The sequence below is a fragment of the Eschrichtius robustus genome, chromosome 17, assembly GCF_028021215.1.
Source record: "Eschrichtius robustus isolate mEscRob2 chromosome 17, mEscRob2.pri, whole genome shotgun sequence".
NCBI classification, from domain to species: Eukaryota; Metazoa; Chordata; class Mammalia; order Artiodactyla; family Eschrichtiidae; genus Eschrichtius; species Eschrichtius robustus.
The window spans coordinates 67,976,939-67,999,208 of NC_090840.1; the positions used below are offsets into that span (position 1 = coordinate 67,976,939).

The 22,270-nt window shown below is 35.6% G+C and overlaps 1 protein-coding gene across 2 annotated transcripts in view; it reads right to left on the reverse strand.

The window, feature by feature from the left end:
* Positions 1-22,270, reverse strand: part of MRPL13 (mitochondrial ribosomal protein L13) — a 44,273-nt gene that overhangs the window by 17,179 nt on the left and 4,824 nt on the right. Inside the window, exons 3-5 of one of the 2 annotated variants that reach the window (XM_068525665.1) lie at positions 11,453-11,546; positions 8,688-8,748; positions 2,095-2,181 (exon numbers count right to left, since the gene is read on the reverse strand). In XM_068525665.1, coding sequence (XP_068381766.1) covers positions 2,095-2,181; positions 8,688-8,748; positions 11,453-11,546 — 242 coding nt within the window. The remainder of the gene's footprint in view (positions 1-2,094; positions 2,182-8,687; positions 8,749-11,452; positions 11,547-22,270) is intronic. The other variant, XM_068525666.1, reaches the window with a different exon arrangement.

Below are 22,270 nucleotides of genomic sequence, written 5' to 3' on the forward strand. Positions count from 1 at the left end.
TTCGTCCTTATATGATGATACTGCTCCCATACTCGTTCCCTCAGAGGTAAAGTGAATAGTGGGAAGTTATTCCACCAATTCATGCAAAGCAAAGGTCATAAATTGGCCACTTCGACAAAAGCCTGCATGATTTACTCATGCATTATTTAAACTAACCACAGAACATACAAGTGTCTTGAACAGCTGTATAACTTTATATTCTGGAATGAATTCTACCTTATTCCTCTAGTAGGAACTATAAAGAAAACAATTATAACCCATAATATTGATAGCAACTAGAACGTACTGTTCCAGGGCCTGGTCTAAGTACTCTACAAATGTTATCCCATCCAACCCTTACAGCACTCTTATGAAGTAGGTACCATTATTATGCCCATTTCACAGATGAGAAAACAGAGATAATAACGGCCACGAAGTCAGTAGATGGTGGGGCATGTATTCAAACTCAGGCAGTCTGATTCCGTGGCCTGGACTCCACTATTTTATTATAGAAACTCTAGTGTTTCATTATACTATACCAAAGAGGAAAACCAAGTACTTATACCAGTATAATAGTTATGGATAAAAATGTCTATTTTTATTTTCAAGTACTCTTTAGCTGCACAAATTCTGAGTAGGGATAAGTATTCTCAAGTTAAATCATGGGAAATAATTAGCAACCAAAGCCGAGTTATTAATCTGTGATTCATAGAAGCTACAGGTCACAAAAAAAGTAAACTAAATTCATACTTTTCTGTAGTTCATGAAATTACCTATGAGTACCCTCAATTTAACAGGGGCTCTAATTATAGTTTCTTGTTCCAAAGAAAGCAGACTATAGTACCTTTTTCCAAAGAAAGCAGTTATTAAAATGAAAATATAGAATTTACAGACTTTTGGTTTTTAGTCCAATAATGGCTCACTTTATGATTTAAAATAGAAGCAATGGTTATTATAGTGCATTCACTATAAAATGCAAAAAATATTTCAGAAGTTGACATAAAATTACTGAAAATACAACAATTTTTAAAATGAGAAAACATCTAATTAAAAATTTAAGAAAGCAGCTCAATATCAAAAAAACAAACAACCCAATCCAAAAATGGGCAGACCTAAACAGACATTTCTCCAAAGAAGATGATATACAGACTGCCAACAAACACATGAAAGAATGCTCAACATCACTAATCATTAGAGAAATGCAAATCAAAACTACAATGAGGTATCATCTCAACACCAGTCAGAATAGCCATCACCAAAAAATCTACAAACAGTAAATGCTGGAGAGGGTGTGGAGAAAAGGGAACACTCTTGCACTGTGGGTGGGAATGTAAATTGATACAGCCACTATGGAGAACAGTATGGAGGTTCCTTAAAAAACTAAAAATAGAACTACCATACGACCCAGCAATCCCACTACTGGGCATATATCCTGAGAAAACCATAATTCAAAAAGAGTCATGTACCACAATGTTCACTGCAGCTCTATTTACAATAGCCAGGACATGGAGGCAACCTAAGTGTCCATCAACAGATGACTGGATAAAGAAGATGTGGCACATATATACAATGGAATATTACTCAGCCATAAAAAGAAACAAAATGGAGTTATTTGTAGTGAGGTGGATGGACCTAGAGTCTGTCATACAGAGTGAAGCAAGTCAGAAAGAGAAAAACAAATACCGTATGCCAACACATATATACGGAATCTAAAAAAAAAAAGAAATGGTCATGAAGAACCTAGGGGCAAGACGGGAATAAAGACGCAGACCTACTAGAGATTGGACTTGAGGATACGGGGAGGGGGAAGGGTAAGCTGGGACAAAGTGAGAGAGTGGCATGGACATATATGCACTACCAAATGTAAAACAGATAGCTAGTGGGAAGCAGCCGCATAGCACAGGGAGATCAGCTTGGTGCTTTGTGACCACCTAGAGGGGCGGGATAGGGAGGGTGGGAGGGACGGAGATGCAATAGGGAAGAGATATGGGGATATATGTATATGTGTAACGGATTCACTTTGTTATAAAGCAGAAACTAACACACCATTGTAAAGCAATTATACTCCAATAAAGATATTAAAAAAAATTTAAGAAAGTATCATCAGTGACTTACTTCATCTGGGAAAAGATGCAACCTCTGCATCAGAGTTCTTCTGTGAAGGTTTTTTGGCAGCATGCCATAAATAGCTAGTTTAACAATCTGAAAAACAGATACACGGGGGACTCAATAAGAAAAATGTGACTGGGGATATAAACACAATAAGAGATAGTTATGAAAACGAGTGGGCTAAGATTCAATGTGAATATGAAGGAAATGAAACTGAGACCTAAGCAGATATGTGGCAGTAACAGAAAAGTAACTTTTATTATTTTGTACATTACTATTTTCTTTTGAATCTGTTTATTTTTGTTTAGAAAAGAGACAAAAGGAAGAGATAACAGATAACTTGTGTATGTGTCAATTTTAGATAGAATAAGAAAAAATTCTTTAAGCTTATACAAGAACCTGTGGCTCAAATAATCTATTACAGGGCTTCCCTGGTGGCGCAGTGGTTAAGAATCCCCCTGCCAATGCAGGGGACACAGGTTCCATCCCTGGTCCGGGAAGGTCCTACATGTTGTGGAGCAACTAAGCCCGTGCGCCACAACTATTGAGCCTGCTCTCTAGAACCTGCGAGCCACAACTATGGAAGCCCACGTGCTGCAACTACTGAAGCCTGCATGCCTAGAGCCCGTGCTCCGCAACAAGAGAAGCCACTGCACTGCAACGAACACCCAACGCAGCCAAAACTAAATAAATAAATTTTTTAAAAATTTATTAAAAAAATAATAATCTGTTACATACAGGTTACAGCAGATCCTAGGGAGGCTTAATCCCGTTTCCTCCAGGTGGGAGATCAGGAGGTTTCCAATTCATAAACTGTGCCTGACCATACAGTCATGAGACTGACTCTGTAAGTCACCAATCTATAACAATGGTAATGGCTAGCTAGCATTCACTGAAAACTTACTGTGTGTACTGTGGTCACTGCATTACATTTGTTATCTTGTTTACGATACTAAGTCCCACTTCACAGATGAGGAAACAAATTTAGAGAGGTTACAGAACAGCGCCCCCCCCCCCCCCAGTTTCATGTATCTATTAAGTGGTGGTGCTAGATTCAATCCAGGTTGGTTTACTCCCAGAACAGAAATACAGGACATGCAAACACACCTATAATGTATTTCTCTCTGTAACTTATCAAGAAGACAAAGTCCCTTCTCCCTGTCATACCCACTCCCAAGACGGCAAACTAACCTTTTCAGGATTTACTTTTCCCCTTGTTAAGGTTATCCTCATTGTTGGTCTGAATGTGATTTTTTGTATGTTTTGTCAAGAGAAAGGCACACAGTGTCACCTTGTGCTCCATAATTTCCTGGGGGCCTCCTGGTATACAGTGTATACAAATACACTGCAAAAGCTTCATAAAACTAATAGACATTTGGAGAGTCAAATTGATTTTTTTCATCTCTACTCATATTTCAAGGATATCATTTGGCATGTATGAAACGAAACCCATTAAAACAATACACGTTGGAATAGGATTGCACTATAAGAGGATTTCCTGATCCTTTTATTTTCTCATCACATCAGACTACCTCACTATGTACTAAAGCTAATGGCATCCCATATATATTTCCCATCTATTTTCTGTGTTAGTGCTGTTGAGACTTTATGTTCTGGAGACTTTATTTAAATACAGACTTACACTGTTAAAATGAAAAGCAATTAGAAATTCAGTTCCTGAATCACATAAGCCACATTTCAAGTGGTCAGACAAAGAATATTTCCATCATAGCAGAAATTTCTCTTGGGCAGCACTGATATTAGTCTTTAAAGTTTTTAATGTTTTAAAAGTCTTTAGTAGAAAGTGACAATGTTAAGACTACTCAGCATCTTGTCTGGATAAGCAAGTCATTATATCTTCTGAATATCATCCTAACAGCAATTTTGTTGCATTAGTAGGGTTACTTGGCATCTGGTTTTCATGTTCTTAAAAACATTTAGTTGTATTTACTTGAATTAACAAGTTGGTATTTTTAAAATATGCCCTGTTAAAAAATGCAAACATAACACTCAAATTAGAGAAAGCTGGAAAGTATGAAAGGGTTACAAGCTGCCAGGTGAGAGAAAAAGGGGATGATAGACATACAAATATACATACCGCAAAAATAAATGTGACACAACTTGCATATGCAATGAAGTAATTCTAGCTGTATAGACTTAAGCATAAACTCTACGGAATTCAGAAAGTGAGAAAGATAGAACAAGGTAAAGTTAATAAGTATTAAATACTTTCCTCATCTAATCTGTAACCCAGGGCACATGACATTTGTTTCGCACAAAGTATCTTTATAAACTATAGGAGAGGGAATAAACATAAGAAAGGAACCATATTAGAAGAAAAATACAAGAACACAGAAACTCTTAAGGAAACTAAAATGTATGACAGAGGGAGAAAGGATGTAAGGAAAGGGCTGAATCAATATACTTATTTGAGTTTAGAATTAGTGATCTTCTATGTAATTATAAAAATATATTGAAATATTTAAAAGCCTACTATTTAAATATGTTAATTAATGTACTTTACAAGTAATATTCCAAGATCGTACTACTAATCAGAAAGATGCTTCATGAAACAAATTCTCCTAAAAGCCATATATACCAAGTACTGATAAGCAAATTATGTCTGCTGGCAGAAGACCTACTGTTCCAGAAAAACACTGAGTGTTTCAATTGGAAGTAAAATAACTGACCTCTTCCTTAACATGTCATTCTTTTTAGAAACACAATCAAAATTAAGACTTAAAAAAAATTAAGATCTTTTAATGAGGTAAAAATTCAAATGGATTTAACTCTAAATATTTTCCAAGCCGTCATCAAACATTTTGCAATGCATTTCAATCTTTGTTCATAAAAAATAATTTGAAACAATTTCTACAAATGTTATCCAAAGCCAAATTCTTAACATCAAAAGTTGGACTATACTGCCTCCTAGTGTATAGTTAGCATACCTGAATAAACTAGAAGCTAATTTAAAAAACATTGAAACATTTATAAGTATTAAAACTATAATTTGTTGTAAAAGTTGTGGTATATATTACCAGTAGCCCTAACAACTTTTTACTACTATTATATGCAATCCATATTAATAGTCAAAATAGGATACTTTATTTTGACCCGTGATAATCTAAAGACACATGAATTATAAAGCAGAACATTAAATATTTCTTAAGAAGCAATTTCTGAGTATGTTTTTATAATTATAAAAAGTAATTGAGCCTGCGCGTCTGGAGCCTGTGCTCCGCAACAAGAGAGGCCGCGATAGTGAGAGGCCCGTGCACCGCGATGAAGAGTGGCCCCCGCTCGCCACAACTGGAGAAAGCCCTCGCACAGAAACGAAGACCCAACACAGCCAAAAATAAATAAATAAATAAATTTTAAAAAAAAAGGTAAAAATAAACAGTAAAGCATGGAACGTCTAAATGTCATGTCAGACCTTATAATAATAAACATGCCCTTCCCCCCCCCCACCTTTGCCAAGAAAATTATAGGCAGTACAACACCAAACAAATGGTTGCATCCTGACAATACACATTTATTTATTTATTTATTTAAAAGGAATTCCTTTATTTTTTATTTATATATATATTTATTTATTTATTTTTGGCCGCGTTGGGTCTTCGTTTCTGTGCGAGGGCTTTCTCTAGTTGTGGCAAGCGGGGGCCACTCCTCATCGCAGTGCGCGGGCCTCTCACCATCGCGGCCTCTCTCGTTGAGGAGCACGAGCTCCCGACGCGCAGGCTCAGTAATTGCGGCTCACGGGCCTAGTTGCTCCGCGGCATGTGGGATCCTCCCAGACCAGGGCTCGAACCCGTGTCCCCTGCATTGGCAGGCGGATTCTCAACCACTGCGCCACCAGGGAAGCCCCTAGATGTTTATTTTTATTCACCATTTTAGGGAAGTAAAAAAGAAGTGTCTTCACAGTCTAACACTTTGCTCATTTAAGTAAAAAGCTAAAACAGGTCCCAATGGGGAAAATGCTACCAAATCTAGGAGTACGGTTTAAAGACTAGGTTATCAAGAGTTAAGGAAGAAAAAATAAAACTGTGAAATGGCAAAAGGAGGATCTGCTTTTAGCAATACTGAGGACAAGCATTTAGATTAGAAACTTCTCCCAGTATATAACTCTAATGATAAAATAATAAACATTAGTGAAGTTAACAGTATTGCTTTTGAAATCTTTTTAAAAGCATGGAACTGACTAGAGGCCAAAAGTAAAAGAAAGAACAAAAGAGCCCTAGGGCTGGCATTGGCCTTGAGGGCATCAGTTTAGTGCAGGGCTTGTGTTTTAGAGGACTATGACTTTGGGGTTAGGAGGTAGGATCAAGATGACCTCATAGGGCTTCCCTGGTGGCGCAGTGGTTGGGAGTCTGCCCGCCAATGCGGGGGACACGGGTTCGAGCCCTGGTCTGGGAAGATCCCATATGCCACGGAGCAACTGGGCCCGTGAGCCACAACTACTGAGCCTGCGCGTCTGGAGCCTGTGCTCCGCAGCAAGAGAGGCCGCGATGGTGAGAGGCCCGCGCACCGCGATGAAGAGTGGCCCCCACTTGCCGCAACTAGAGAAAGCCCTCGCACAGAAGCGAAGACCCAACACAGTCAAAAACTAACTAAATAAATAAATAAATAAATAAATAAATAAATAAATAATAATTAAAAAAAAAAAGATGACCTCATAAACCTAGCTTCTCAACAGAAAGGCAATACTCAGGGTGTTGAGTGGGGAAATGAAAAAACAAAAGTCTTTCCTGATAGATAACTGCTAAACTATGAACCTGACCTTATAAGGCTTTGAGGCCCCAAATTCACCCTTTTTATGGGGATCAAAATCCAGAGGTCGAAAGTATAGCTTAAAGAGGTCTCAGGATGCCATATATATACATATATATATATATGTATGTGTATACATAGATATATGGCCCCATGTACCTGCCAGAAGCTAAGTACATCTTTTTTGAAGAAATTCATTTTTAACGTAGGTCTCAAAAATTCCCAGAGATGAAGTTCCAAGGTACATATACTTTCCAAGTATCCTGAACAGAAACAATACATTGCAAACCCACAAAGACCACAAATATCAGAATCAGACATAAACGCTAAGAATTACGTTTAATATGTTTAAAGAAATATAAAAGGGAACCAAAGTATGACAAAGGGAACAGAAGACTGTCAAAACCGACCAGCAAATTTGAAAAAGAAACAAACAGTAAAAGCTTCAAGAAAAGGAAAAAAATACGATAACTGAAATTATTTGTATATGTATGTATAATCTGATTTCCAAAGGGAAAGGACAGAGAATAAAGGGAGCTGATATTAGAAGATACATAGAAGAGCTGACGAGTTTTCAGAAGACACCAATCCTCAAGCAAAACAAATAACAAAGCTCAAAAAGAAACATAAAAACCAAAGCCAAAGAAAAGATCTTAAAAGTATTCAGAAAGAAAAGACAGAATACACACAAAGAAACAATTAAAGTGACATCTGATATCAGCAGTAATAGTGGACACTAAAATCTATGCGAATAACAGTTTCAAAAAGCTGAGAGAAAAAAATCGGTTATCCTAGCACTGCATATATAAACAAAACTATCTTTCAAGAATGAAGGCAAAAATATAGCTTCAGACAGAAGAGGGGAGTTCACTATTCAGAATGTTATGATAGGAATGTCAACAAGAAGTACTTCGAGGAGAAGGACATTGATCCCAGTTACAAGAAGCGATCGTAAGCAAAGAAGCCCATAAAGAATCAGTAACAGTATAAGACAATAACAAGAATGCTGAATTTTAAGGGTTTTTAAAAATCTTGAACAGAGAAAATATACAGATTGAAAGGGAGAATAGGTATTGATAATCTTCTAGGGGCCTTGATTTGATTTTGAGGAAAGTAAAGATATTGATTAATCCTAGACTTCTAATAAGCAAACTCAGTCAATCCAAAAGAAGGCAAGAAAGAAGGGGATAAAAAAGAAAATAAAATCTAGCTCAGTAAAGTTTAAAATTAAACTGTAAAATGATATATGAGGCAAACAAAATTTAAAAATTGGTTGATATAGCTATATTAATATATAAAAAGAACAGACCTCAAGTTGAAAAGCATTATTGGAGATAAAGAGAGTCAGTATATACCCTGATCAACTCCTTAAGAAGATTATAATCCCAAACAAATTAATTCATCTAACACTAAATCTTCAAAACATACAGAGCAAAAAACTGACAGAACTACAAGGAAAAATTAATAAATCCACAATTGAGATTTTAACATAACTCTCTCAGGTAATCAGTAAATCAAGTGAACAACAACAACAAAAAAGTCAACAAGAATATCAGATTGGAACAACACACTTAGCATATTTGATATAAGGGAAATATAAACATATACACACACATACATACATACATCTGTCTCCCCCAAACATTTTCAGCAATCATATCATATTCTAGGTGATCATGCAGATGTTAAGAAATTAAAAAAAAAAGCATCAAAATTCTTTGACTAAATGTAAAACCTACTAAATAATAATTAGAAAACATATAGAATTGAATGATAACGAAATAATACCTATCAAAACTTGTGTGATATAATAAAAAATACTATAAACTTACTGCCACTGGATCCTTCTGGTGAAGCTGAGCAGCTGTTACTTGTCTAAATCCACCTGGGTAGCTATTAAAAGAAACAAAGACATTAAAATTGGGAGTAGGCTATGGTACAGTATTCTTGAAATGAACATTCTTTTATAACATGAAAACTATTTTTATTATGAAATTATACTTGTTTCTCGAAACTATGCTGTTCATCAATGTCTTAAAAATTAAGCAGTAACCTATGCTATTTGAAATGCTATTCTCTTAAGTGGTCAAATTAGCAATCATTATTTCATAAAAAGTTCCACATGTTAGAAAATTTCTTGGCGAACTATTTATATTTCTACTGGAATTTAAAGTTATTCATCATTCATTCATTCACTCATTCAGTCAAACATTTTTATCACTGCTTAGTTTATCACTGCTTGAATTAAAAAAAAAAAAGCGAAGTGCCAAAATGTTTCACATTCCCTGACAAATCAGACAAAGTGAATAAGCTAGGGGTCAGGTTTGGAGAAAATAGTGGTAGACTACCTGGTTCTGAAGGCAAGTTAATACTCTCTAAACAAGTCGTGCTCCTGTTTCCTATTAACAGGAAGTCATATGTTGGTTCTAAGTAATAAAATATTTCATTGTGTTCCAATCAAAATTATATATAAAATGTAGATTAAAAAAAATATTTGGGATAGTACTGGAGGCATCTTGGTAACTTGAATACCCCAGATCCAGGTCTGGAATCTAGGTTTTGCCAGTGGCTACCAGTATAATATTAGGCAATTCATTTCATCTCTTTATATATGAGTTTGCTCATATAAGAAAAATGATAATATCTGCCCCATCTACCACTCAAGATTTTTATGAGAGTCAAGTGACAGTGCTTAAGAAATTTAAAACAAAAACAACATACAGATGCAAGGTTTTATTACACTGAATGGATGGATAAAGCCTTAATGATTTTTGAGGACGGGAAAAATAAAATGTAAAGGCAGTAGACTCTGCAAGAAAAATGTACGATTACCTAAATATGATTCCTTTTGTAAGTTTCTTTCAACAAGACTTGAAAACATTTTAAAGATGATTTAGAGAACCACGTTTTAGGAATAAAACTTAAGAAAGCAAATTTAGAAATTTGCTGAGAAAGATGGATAATTTTCAAACTGATGCTCTTTCATTTGCTTCATGGAATTTCAGCCTCAGAAAAAGAAATACCTGTCTAGACTTCTATTCCTGTATTCTTTCTCTCCGGGAAAAAAATACTTTATGTTTTATCATATTGTTATCTTGCATTTTCATATTTCTTTCCCAATTACCTGTAAATTTTATAAAACTTCGTTTATATATAGAGAGTTACCAACAGTAAAAATTACTAAAGATGGATGTGAATTCATTTTTGTTACATTAAATAAAGAGTTCATGAAAGTGTTTAAGTGTAGGAATGGGCAAAGGCTGGCTAATGGAAGCAAAAAAGTTATTCCAAGCATTTAAGACCTACTTGGGCAAGAGAGGAAAAGAAACAGATGGGAATATCAAAGTCTGCCTGTCTAAGATGAAGGTGCACTTGGAAATAAAAAAATAATAATTTTGATCAAGAATGAAAAGCCAACATTTTAATCATATCTTGCATGATACTGAAGAAGGTATGCTTAATTAAATTTGTACATGACCTGAAACTGAGGGGTTAACTAACACATTATATGACATAATCAACATCTCAAAAGATCTTAAAAGGCCAGAGATACAATTTACATGGAGTAAACTTAAGGTACTGCAGTTGATTAGAATGCAACTAAAATACACAGCAAGGAGGATACATGGTTGAACAGCAGCATGTTTGAAAAAGACTTATGAGTTTTAGCTGATGGAGAAACTCGGTGTAGCACATAGTGATATGGCCTTGAAGGAAAGTTCTACTACAATAGAAGATTGCATAACTGAAAGATGGTGGAGTCACATTATACCAGAAAACAATTAAAACACAGCCAGGTGAGTGTATTTAGTTAAGAAAGATACTGATAAGCAGTGATTGCACTCAGAGAACAGTGACCAAGATATAATGGAGATAAGACATCTGAAGGGAAGCCATAAAAAGAACTTTGAAGGAACTACACATGTTTAGTCTAGAGAAAAGACAGATCAGTGGGTACTTGCTGATCATTGTCTCAAAACTATCTGAAGGATGTCATGTGGAAGATATAATTTTACACTGTCCAAAAAAGGACTAAGACCATTCTGAAAGCTAGAGAAAAACAGATGATGACTCAATCGCATTGAGATCTTTCTAAAATTTAGACCACATCAAAGGCAGAATGAATGGGCTGCCTCATGAGCTAGGAGATTGCTATTATTCAGATAGGCAGACCTATACATAACTTGAAAGGCATGTTGTGGAGATTTTAGGTAACTTCCAAACTTGGGATTTCACTCACCATTCTTTCAACATCTCATGTACTTTTAGAAGTTCAAGATGGTTCTGGAAACAGCAGTAAGATGAATTATAGGAAACAGAAAGAAAGAAGTGAGAAGACTGACTAAAAAATGAGAAGAATCTAGATCAGAGAGGTTATATGGAAAGCTTCCAGGAAAAACAAATACTCTCAGGTAATCATGAGTATTTGGTACAGTATTGCGGTTTTTTTGATTGAGTAAATCATACACGTGGCATGAACAAAATTGGTGTTTTCTTAAATTTTGAAAAAACCTTTTTCTTTTAAATAAGACCAATAATATTCTTAAAGTAATATATATTCAACTGCCTATCTTCCCTGACAAAAGCATTATCTTACCCAGTATGTGAGGAGTACACTTTTTGTTCCCATTTGTTTCCAGAAAATGCAATGTGCCTTGTGTTCATTATGACAACATGATCTCCACAGTCACCTAGATTTAAAAAGAACAAAGAAAAAAAAAAGATTTTATATGAAAATTCTTGACTTTAAGAAAAAGTGAGCTTGGTTTTTTATAAAGCTTGTCAAAGTCCAAAAAACACATCAAAAAATATAAAGCAAGTCACAGTGCAACATCAAAATCATTGAATAGATTTATGTTTCTCTTTCACATAACATCTAAGCACAGAAAGAGTTGGCTAGACAGTTGGAAAATCTCAATGCTGGAAGGTAAAAGAGAATTCAGTAAAGATGCCAATAACAAGGACACATCTTTTAAAGGCAAACTACTGTTACTCCTATTTTCTCTGCCGATTAATAGTTACACTTCATTAAAATGTACTATTAATAATTACACTTCACCACTTTAAAATATCTCATACAAATTTTCCCTTAAAAATAAAAGAGAAAATGAAAACAATATGCATATAGATGAAAAATGGTTTGTTTTACCAACAGGTAAATTGGAAACAAATGTAAAACATCACAATTGATTATTCTTTTCAAATTCAGAGAAAAGAATACTAGGATCTTATGCTTAATTACTAACCCAAGGTTTTTTCCAAACACATTTAACTAGTTAAATTTAAACCGCCACTAGCAACTACGAGTACACATATACTTGATGCAACAGATGATCTGAAAATCAAAATATATGTTTTGGATTAATTTTCCAGTGAAAAGTACCCCTAGGCCTGGCTGTTCATCTGAAAAAAAAACCTAAAAAGTCAACACGTAAGTTTTCACAAGTCACTGTACATGACAAAATCAAGTAGTCAGGAACATTTATTAAGTGCCTATTCTACTAATAGAAAAACAAACTTCAAAAGATTCTTAAAGGTTATTTATTTGAAAAAAATCACCACTGAAAAAATAAGTATAAATAAGTACAGTATCTCAAAAATGAAGATTACGTTATAAGAGTCTATGCAGAGCTTGAATTTGAATGACAGAATTTTCAGTGAGAAGTTCATAGTTTATATAAGACAAGGGTAAAGGAAAGAGGATAAAGCAGGTGAGTTTTCTTCACTAGAGTGTAAGGGAATCCAGGGGTATGAAGGAAAGATCTGGGAATGGGAAGCTTGCTGTTAGCTGGTTGAAAAGGAAAGTTTGACTATTTGGCAAATTAAGTGACTAAAGTTCCCAAAAGTAACCCATGGTGGGCTACTAAGGCAGCTGGGCAAATGAACCTGAAGAACAAATGAAGAGGGTGAGAAGATACCTACACAGTCCCAAATAATGCCAAAATTACGTTAGCTTTCAACCGGACACTTAGAGTTGAAGAAGCTAAGGCTTGTTAAGATTAAGTGATTTGTCAAAGCTCACACCAAGGTATGTAACTCCCTGTTCAGGCTCTTTCTGTGACACCTCTTTGGAGGAAAAATGGAATCTTTAACTTTCTAATAAACCTGAATTTATTTTTTAAATGTTGTTTAAGCTTTAAATATGCAAAAAGCATTTTGTGCCATTCAAAACACATTTTTACTTCAAAAAGGATCTTTCAAGGGACATTAGAAAGAATACCACAAATCAGGTGAAAATTGTGTTCTTTCAGCTCTAAGGTATGAACATCTAATCTGGGAAAAATTATTCTCCCTTAATAACTTATGCCAAATCTCTACTGTATTTAATAATTCTTAGAAGCACTTCTCCACTGTCTCTAATTAAAACCAACCAGCAATTAAATCTTTTTTAACTGTACTACTTATTAAAACAGAAGCCAATATTATGATTAAAGCCTAAAATCCTGGATATAGTGCAATCATTTCTATCTAAATTTCTGTTAATCCAAATAAATAGATATATGTCATTTTAAAATTTTAATTGAAACATTTTATGTTTTACAATATGCACCAAATACATATAAATTGGAACTCTACTGCCTGATCAAGAGATGGTGGAAGTTAATTAATATCTTTCAAACTTAAAAACTGTTTTTTAAAAGTTAAAGTTTAGAGTCAGCTCTACCCACCACCAGAGCCTCCCATCGAGCCTCTTAGATAGCCTCAACCACCAGAGGGCAGACAGCAGAAGCAAGAAAAACTACAATCCTGCAGCCTGTGGACCAAAAACCACAGTTACAGAAAGATAGAGAAGATGAAAAGGCAGAGGGCTATGTACCAGATGAAGGAACAAGAAAAAACCCCAGAAAAACAACTAAATGAAGTGGAGATAGGCAACCTTCCAGAAAAAGAATTCAGAATAATGATAGTGAAGATGATCCAGGACCTCGGAATAAGAATGGAGGCAAAGATTGAGAAGATGCAAGAAATGATTAACAAAGACCTAGAAGAATTAAAGAACAAACAAACAGAGATGACCAATACAATAACTGAAATGAAAACTACACTAGAAGGAATCAATAGCAGAATAACTGAGGCAGAAGAACGGATAAGTGACCTGGAAGACAGAATGGTGGAATTCACTGCTGCGGAACAGACTAAAGAAAAAAGAATGAAAAGAAATGAAGACAGCCTAAGAGACCTCTGGGACAACATTAAACGCAACAACATTCGCATTATAGGGGTCCCAGAAGGAGAAGAGAGAGAGAAAGGACCAGAGAAAATATTTGAAGAGATTATAGTCGAAAACTTCCCTAACATGGGAAAGGAAATAGCCACCCAAGTCCAGGAAGCGCAGAGAGTCCCATACAGAATAAACCCAAGGAGAAACACGCCGAGACACATAGTAATCAAAGTGGCAAAAATTAAAGACAAAGAAAAATTATTGAAAGCAGCAAGGGAAAAACGACAAATAACATACAAGGGAACTCCCATAAGGTTAACAGCTGATTTCTCAGCAGAAACTCTGCAAGCCAGAAGGGAGTGGCATGATATACTTAAAGTGATGAAAGGGAAGAACCTACAACCAAGATTACTCTACCCGGCAAGGATCTCATTTAGATTTGATGGAGAAATCAAAAGCTTTACAGACAAGCAAAAGCTACGAGAATTCAGCACCACCAAACCAGCTCTACAACAAATGCTAAAGGAACTTCTCTAAGTGGGAAACACAAGAGAAGAAAAGGACCTACAAAAACAAACCCAAAACAATTAAGAAAATGGTCATAGGAACATACATATCGATAATTACCTTAAACGTGAATGGATTAAATGCCCCAACCAAAAGACATAGACTGGCTGAATGGATACAAAAACAAGACCCATATATATGCTGTCTACAAGAGACCCACTTTAGACCTAGGGACACATACAGACTGAAAGTGAGGGGATGGAAAAAGATATTCCATGCAAATGGAAATCAAAAGAAAGCTGGAGTAGCTATACTCATATCAAATAAAATAGACTTTAAAATAAAGAATGTTACAAGAGACAAGGAAGGACACTACATAATGATCCAGGGATCAATCCAAGAAGAAGATATAACAATTATAAATATATATGCACCCAACATAGGAGCACCTCAATACATAAGGCAACTGCTAACAGCTATAAAAGAGGAAATCGACAGTAACACAATAATAGTGGGGGACTTTAACACCTCACTTACACCAATGGACAGATCATCCAAAACGAAAATAAAGAAGGAAACAGAAGCTTTAAATGACACAATAGACCAGATAGATTTAATTGATATATATAGGACATTCCATCCAAAAACAGCAGATTACACGTTCTTCTCAAGTGCGCACGGAACATTCTCCAGGATAGATCACGTCTTGGGTCACAAATCAAGCCTCAGTAAATTTAAGAAAATTGAAATCGTATCAAGCATCTTTTCTGACCACAACGCTATGAGATTAGAAATCAATTACAGGGAAAAAAACGTAAAAAAGACAAACACATGGAGGCTAAACAATACGTTACTAAATAACCAAGAGATCACTGAAGAAATCAAAGAGGAAATAAAAAAATACCTAGAGACAAATGACAATGAAAACACGACGACCCAAAACCTATGGGATGCAGCAAAAGCAGTTCTAAGAGGGAAGTTTATAGCTATACAAGCCTACCTAAAGAAACAAGAAAAATCTCAAGTAAACAATCTAACCTTACACCTAAAGAAACTAGAGAAAGAAGAACAAACAAAACCCAAAGTTAGCAGAAGGAAAGAAATCATAAAGATCAGAGCAGAAATAAATGAAATAGAAACAAAGAAAACAATAGCAAAGATCAATAAAACTAAAAGTTGGTTCTTGGAGAAGATAAACAAAATTGATAAGCCATTAGCCAGACTCATCAAGAAAAAGAGGGAGAGGACTCAAATCGATAAAATCAGAAATGAAAAAGGAGAAGTTACAACAGACACTGCAGAAATACAAAGCATCCTAAGAGACTACTACAAGCAACTTTATGCCAATAAAATGGACAACCTGGAAGAAATGGACAAATTCTTAGAAAGGTATCACCTTCCAAGACTGAACCAGGAAGAAACAGAAAATATGAACAGACCAATCACAAGTAATGAAATTGAAACTGTGATTAAAAATCTTCCAACAAACAAAAGTCCAGGACCAGATGGCTTCACAGGTGAATTCTATCAAACATTTAGAGAAGAGCTAACACCCATCCTTCTCAAACTCTTCCAAAAGACTGCAGAGGAAGGAACACTCCCAAACTCATTCTATGAGGCCACCATCACCCTGATACCAAAACCAGACAAAGACACTACAAAAAAAGAAAATTACAGACCAATATCACTGATGAATATAGATGCAAAAATCCTCAACAAAATACTAGCAAACAGAATCCAACAACACATTAAAAGGATCATACACCACGATCAAGTGGGATTTATCCCAGGGATGCAAGGATTCTTCAATATACGCAAATCAATCAATGTGATACACCATATTAACAAATTGAAGAATAAAAACCATATGATCATCTCAATAGATGCAGAAAAAGCTTTTGACAAAATTCAACACCCATTTCTGATAAAAACTCTCCAGAAAGTGGGCATAGAGGGAACCTACCTCAACATAATAAAGGCCATATATGACAAACCCACAGCAAACATCATTCTCAATGGTGAAAAACTGAAAGCATTTCCTCTCAGATCAGGAACGAGACAAGGATGTCCACTCTCACCACTATTATTCAACATAGTTCTGGAAGTCCTAGCCACGGCAATCAGAGAAGAAAAAGAAATAAAAGGAATACAAATTGGAAAAGAAGAAGTAAAACTGTCACTGTTTGCGGATGACATGATACTATACGTAGAGAATCCTAAAACTGCCACCAGAAAACTGCTAGAGCTAATTAATGAATATGGTAAAGTTGCAGGATACAAAATGAATGCACAGAAATCTCTTGCATTCCTATACACTAATGATGAAAAATCTGAAAGAGAAATTATGGAAACACTCCCATTGACCATTGCAACAAAAAGAATAAAATACCTAGGAATAAACCTACCTAGGGAGACAAAAGACCTGTATGCAGAAAACTATAAGACACTGATGAAAGAAATTAAAGATGATACCAACAGATGGAGAGATATACCATGTTCTTGGATTGGAAGAATCAACATTGTGAAAATGAGTATACTACCCAAAGCAATCTACAGATTCAATGCAATCCCTATCAAATTACCAATGGCATTTTTTACGGAGCTAGAACAAATCATCTTAAAATTTGTATGGAGACACAAAAGACCCCGAATAGCCAAAGCAGTCTTGAGGCAAAAAAATGGAGCTGGAGGAATCAGACTCCCTGACTTCAGACTATACTACAAAGCTACAGTAATCAAGACAATATGGTACTGGCACAAAAACAGAAACATAGATTAATGGAACAAGATAGAAAGCCCAGAGATTAACCCACGCACCTATGGTCAACTAATCTATGACAAAGGAGGCAAAGATATACAATGGAGAAAAGACAGTCTCTTCAATAAGTGGTGCTGGGAAAACTGGACAGCTACATGTAAAAGAATGAAATTAGAATACTCCCTAACACCATACACAAAAATAAACTCAAAATGGATTAGAGACCTAAATATAAGACTGGACACTATAAAACTCTTAGAGGAAAACATAGGAAGAACACTCTTTGAAATAAATCACAGCAAGATCTTTTTTGATCCACCTCCTAGAGTAATGGAAATGAAAACAAAAATAAACAAGTGGGACCTAATGAAACTTCAAAGCTTTTGCACAGCAAAGGAAACCATAAACAAGACGAAAAGACAGCCCTCAGAATGGGAGAAAATATTTGCAAATGAATGAACGGACAAAGGATTAATCTCCAAAATATATAAACAGCTCATTCAGCTCAATATTAAAGAAACAAACACCCCAATCCAAAAATGGGCAGAAGACCTAAATAGACATTTCTCCAAAGAAGACATACAGACGGCCACGAAGCACATGAAAAGATGCTCAACATCACTAATTATTAGAGAAATGCAAATCAAAACTACAATGAGGTATCACCTCACTCCTGTTAGAATGGGCATCATCAGAAAATCTACAAACAACAAATGCTGGAGAGGGTGTGGAGAAAAGGGAAACCTCTTGCACTGTTGGTGGGAATGTAAATTGATACAGCCACTATGGAGAACAATATGGAGGTTCCTTAAAAAACTAAAAATAGAATTACCATATGACCCAGCAACCCCACTACTGGGCATATACCCAGAGAAAACCATAATTCAAAAAGACACATGCACCCGAATGTTCATTGCGGCACTGTTTACAATAGCCAGGTCATGGAAGCAACCTAAATGCCCAACAACAGATGAATGGATAAAGAAGTTGTGGTACATATATACAATGGAATATTACTCAGCCATAAAAAGGAACGAAATTGAGTCATCTGTTGAGACGTGGATGGATCTAGAGACTGTCATACAGAGTGAAGTAAGTCAGAAAGAGAAAAACAAATATCGTATATTAATGCATGTATGTGGAACCTAGAAAAATGGTAGAGATGAGCCAGTTTGCAGGGCAGAAGTTGAGACACAGATGTAGAGAATGGACATATGGACACCAAGGGGGGAAAACTGCGGTGGGGTGGGGATGGTGGTGTGCTGAATTGGGCGATTGGGATTGATATGTATACACTGATGTGTATAAAATTGATGCCTAATAAGAACCTGCAGTATAAAAAAACAAACAAAACAAAACAAAAACAAAAAAGTTAAAGTTTAGTAATAAGCAATTTTTAGAAAAAGGAATTGAGTTTATTTACAAAAATTTATCAACTTAGATTTCTGACCTTATTTGATTTCTTTTTATAATATTAGGTGCTAAATTAAATGGCCAAATAAAATTCAAACTAATTCAATCAAAGGGAAAACTCAAAGGTTTATGTCAGGGAATCTAAGGTCTCCTTCATCCAGTGCAACACTGCTTTTACATATTGGGTCTCCTTACAAGATTTGGTTTGAGAAACGTTTGAAAAATAGCTGTTCCAATTTAGTGATAAGCAACAAAGTTTGGCTTTGGCCTCTATGTTTGTTTCCAGCCTTGAAGGACAAATGTCCAAATGCCTACTTCAACATTTTTTTTAGCATCCCTGAACTTCTGCAGGGCTAATGTGACAGATGATCATGTAAGTTACCACAAAATCTACTGAGTGTAAAGGCGTTGTGATAGGAACAAGGTGTGTTGTTCAAATTTATGATAATGTGTAAATATTCCTTCTAAAAGAGGCATGCATTCTAGATATAACCTGGAGCAAAAAGCTTCAGTGCTTTGTACAGTGATATTCTAGGAGTGAGATGAAGAATAAATGTGTGATTAAGACTGTAAAATTTCAGGGGCTTCCCGGGGCTTCCCTGGTGGCGCAGTGGTTGAGAATCTGCCTGCTAATGCAGGGGACATGGGTTCGAGCCCTGGTCTGAGAAGATCCCACATGCCGCGGAGCAACTGGGCCCGTGCGCCACAATGACTGAGCCTGCGTGTCTGGAGCCTGTGCTCCGCAACAAGAGAGGCCACGCTAGTGAGAGGCCCGCGCACCGCGATGAGGAGTGGCCTCCGCTCTCTGCAACTAGAGAAAGCCCTTGCGCAGAAACGAAGACCCAACACAGCCATAAATAAATAAATAAAAATTCTGTTTAAAAAAGACTGTAAAATTTAAACGATGCATAGTTAACATTAGAAATAGACTGACACAACTGAATAGTAAGAGAGAAAAATACATTAGCTGCGTAACTTTAAGAAGAGCATTCTAAACTTTGTTTTCTAACAAATCCTTAAAAGATTTAAATAAATAACGCAAGGCAGAATACCAGAGATTAGACTAGTGAATTGTTAGAATTGTTTGGTGTGCTAACATTCATAACATTAACCTTTAAGAACTGTGTGAAACTTTCGTTTGATTTCATTCCATGTGCACCAGAAGTATTTTAAGATGATCTAATAACTTTAGATAATGCTTAAGAAAGGTTTCCCTTTGCTTCTTTTAAATGCTCATATGGTTCTCCTCAACTGATTAATTTGTAGGCAGTGAAAAGAATGGAGTCCTCATGAAGAATAAGGCACAATCCAAAAATCACCAAGTGGCCTTCCTTTTCCTGTATCAGTGAAAAGCAAACATGTTCAGAGAGCTCCCAAGTCTCCCATTCAGGAGGGCAGCTCTAATCAGAAGGAGAAGGGAGTGCCTATAAAATAGTTCAAATATTGTATACGTTATGTATCTGAACATACATACAGGTCCATGGACTTTGTGAGATGCTGTGGCAAACCAACGTTCCATTTAAAAGGTTATTTTTTTATGGAAACAGTGGTCTGGGTCAAGATAGAGATGATCTGGAGTTAGGAGAAGAATGCCCTCCTTTCACAAAATTTGAGAGAAGGTGGAATCCATAGTAGCCACCTAATTCTTCTTAAAGTGTAGCACTTATCTGTCCACTGAATTAAAGTTCTGCTTCCTTACAAGCACGTCATTACTGCAAAAGTATTCCTTAAGTACTGATGAGCAAGCGTGCTGCTAGAACACCAGAGGAGCTTTTGTGGCTGCCTGTCAGGCCATCCTTCCCTGGTAATGGAGAATAGCTTTTCTATGAAATTAGAAATTTACTTCTTAAAGACTGAATTGCATTTTTGTTTCACTGTATTTAATATCTGGCTTTTATCAGCAAAACTTTGGACTTTTCATGTCCATAAGATGTCACTAAAATCAAAACAAACTGCACGCAATTTTCTATTTACAAATATGTTGTTTTAAGTTTTTTCTAACATATACTGTTTTAATCAGCATTTATTAAGTATGCTTCATGTGTTCATAATCACTGTAAACATGTTTGTTGGAAAACTGACATACAATTTCCCAGAAAAACAATAAGACAAACGATGGCCATATATACAGGAAGGGCTATAAAAGTTAATATTTAGGTGTGATAATGGCATTTGGGTTACATAGGAGAATATCTTTGTTCTTGGACGACATATGCTGAAATATTTAGGGGGAGGTATAATGATATCTGTAATTTATTTTCAAATGATCGAGTAAAAAAATATAAAATATTAATAATTGTGTAATCTAGGTGGCTGGTATAGAGAAATTCACTGTACTACTCTTTGAACTTTTCTGAAAATGTAAAATTTTTATAATAGAAGTTAGAAAGAAGTAAAGGACAAACAACTCCGTGGAAAAATGGGAAAAAGAAATGCATAGACCTTTCACAAAATGGGAAATGATAAAAGGCCAATAAACAAATGAAAAGATTCTCAGCTTCATGTGCAATCAGGAAAATGCAAATTAAAACCACCAAGAAAGAGCATATCCCATTTACCAGAGTAGTCAACATTAAAAAGAACGACAATATCAATGTTACTGAGATGAGGAATAATGAAAACACCTGCATATAAAGACTAACTAGGTTCCCATTTTAAACCCAGTAATTCCTGTCCTACAGACAGACCTCAGAGAAACTCTTCCACATGTGCCCTGGGAAAAAGGTACAAGAATACTGATAGCAATGTTGTTTGTAACGGCAAAAAAGAGGAAAACAACCCAAATGCTGAGTGTATGGGTATTCATTTCACCACCATTATTATTAATTTTCTTTAAAATATTATCTATATTTATATATAGGTAGAGGAATACATCTCTATCCATCTAAATATATCTTTGTATATTTCATGTTTCAAAATAAAGTTAAAACTGTGATCAACTGCAAAAAATGCTGTTGACAGGTCAAGCAAGATGAAGAGTAAGAACTGATACTTGGATCTTACAGGGGGACAGGAAGTGCCTAGGAAAGTGAAGTCAATCACAACTACCTGTGATAAGCAGAAGGCTTTTAGCATGAAAGCAACTGTTTTGTTTTGTTTTGGAAAAAGGACACAGAAGAGCAAATCTATTAATTCAAAACAGTGAAAAGTAACTTTCCATGCCTAGCTAGCTAGCCCTACATATCTTTCTGGAGGAAAGGGTTTTTTCAAAGAGAGGGCAAGCTTATTTGCTCATTTTCAAAAACTCTATTGAAATGCGTGTTGCCACATGAAGAAACATGTTTAAGAGTGAACATTTAATTTAAAGTCCAAATCAGGATATTAGGAGAGGGAAAGGAGGGGCTACTGATCATTTTGCTGGGGCAATGGCATAAAATGGGGTTGTCTTAGACAAAGTGGTCAATGTGGTTTTCCTATGAAGAAGCCAAATTCATTTTAGTGCCCCAACAGGTTTTTTTTGTTTGTTTGTTTTTAAAATTTATTTATTTATTTATTTATTTTTGCTTGTGTTGGGTCTTTGTTGCTGTGCGCGGGCTTTCTCTAGTTGCCGTGAGCGGGGGCTGCTCTTCGTTGCG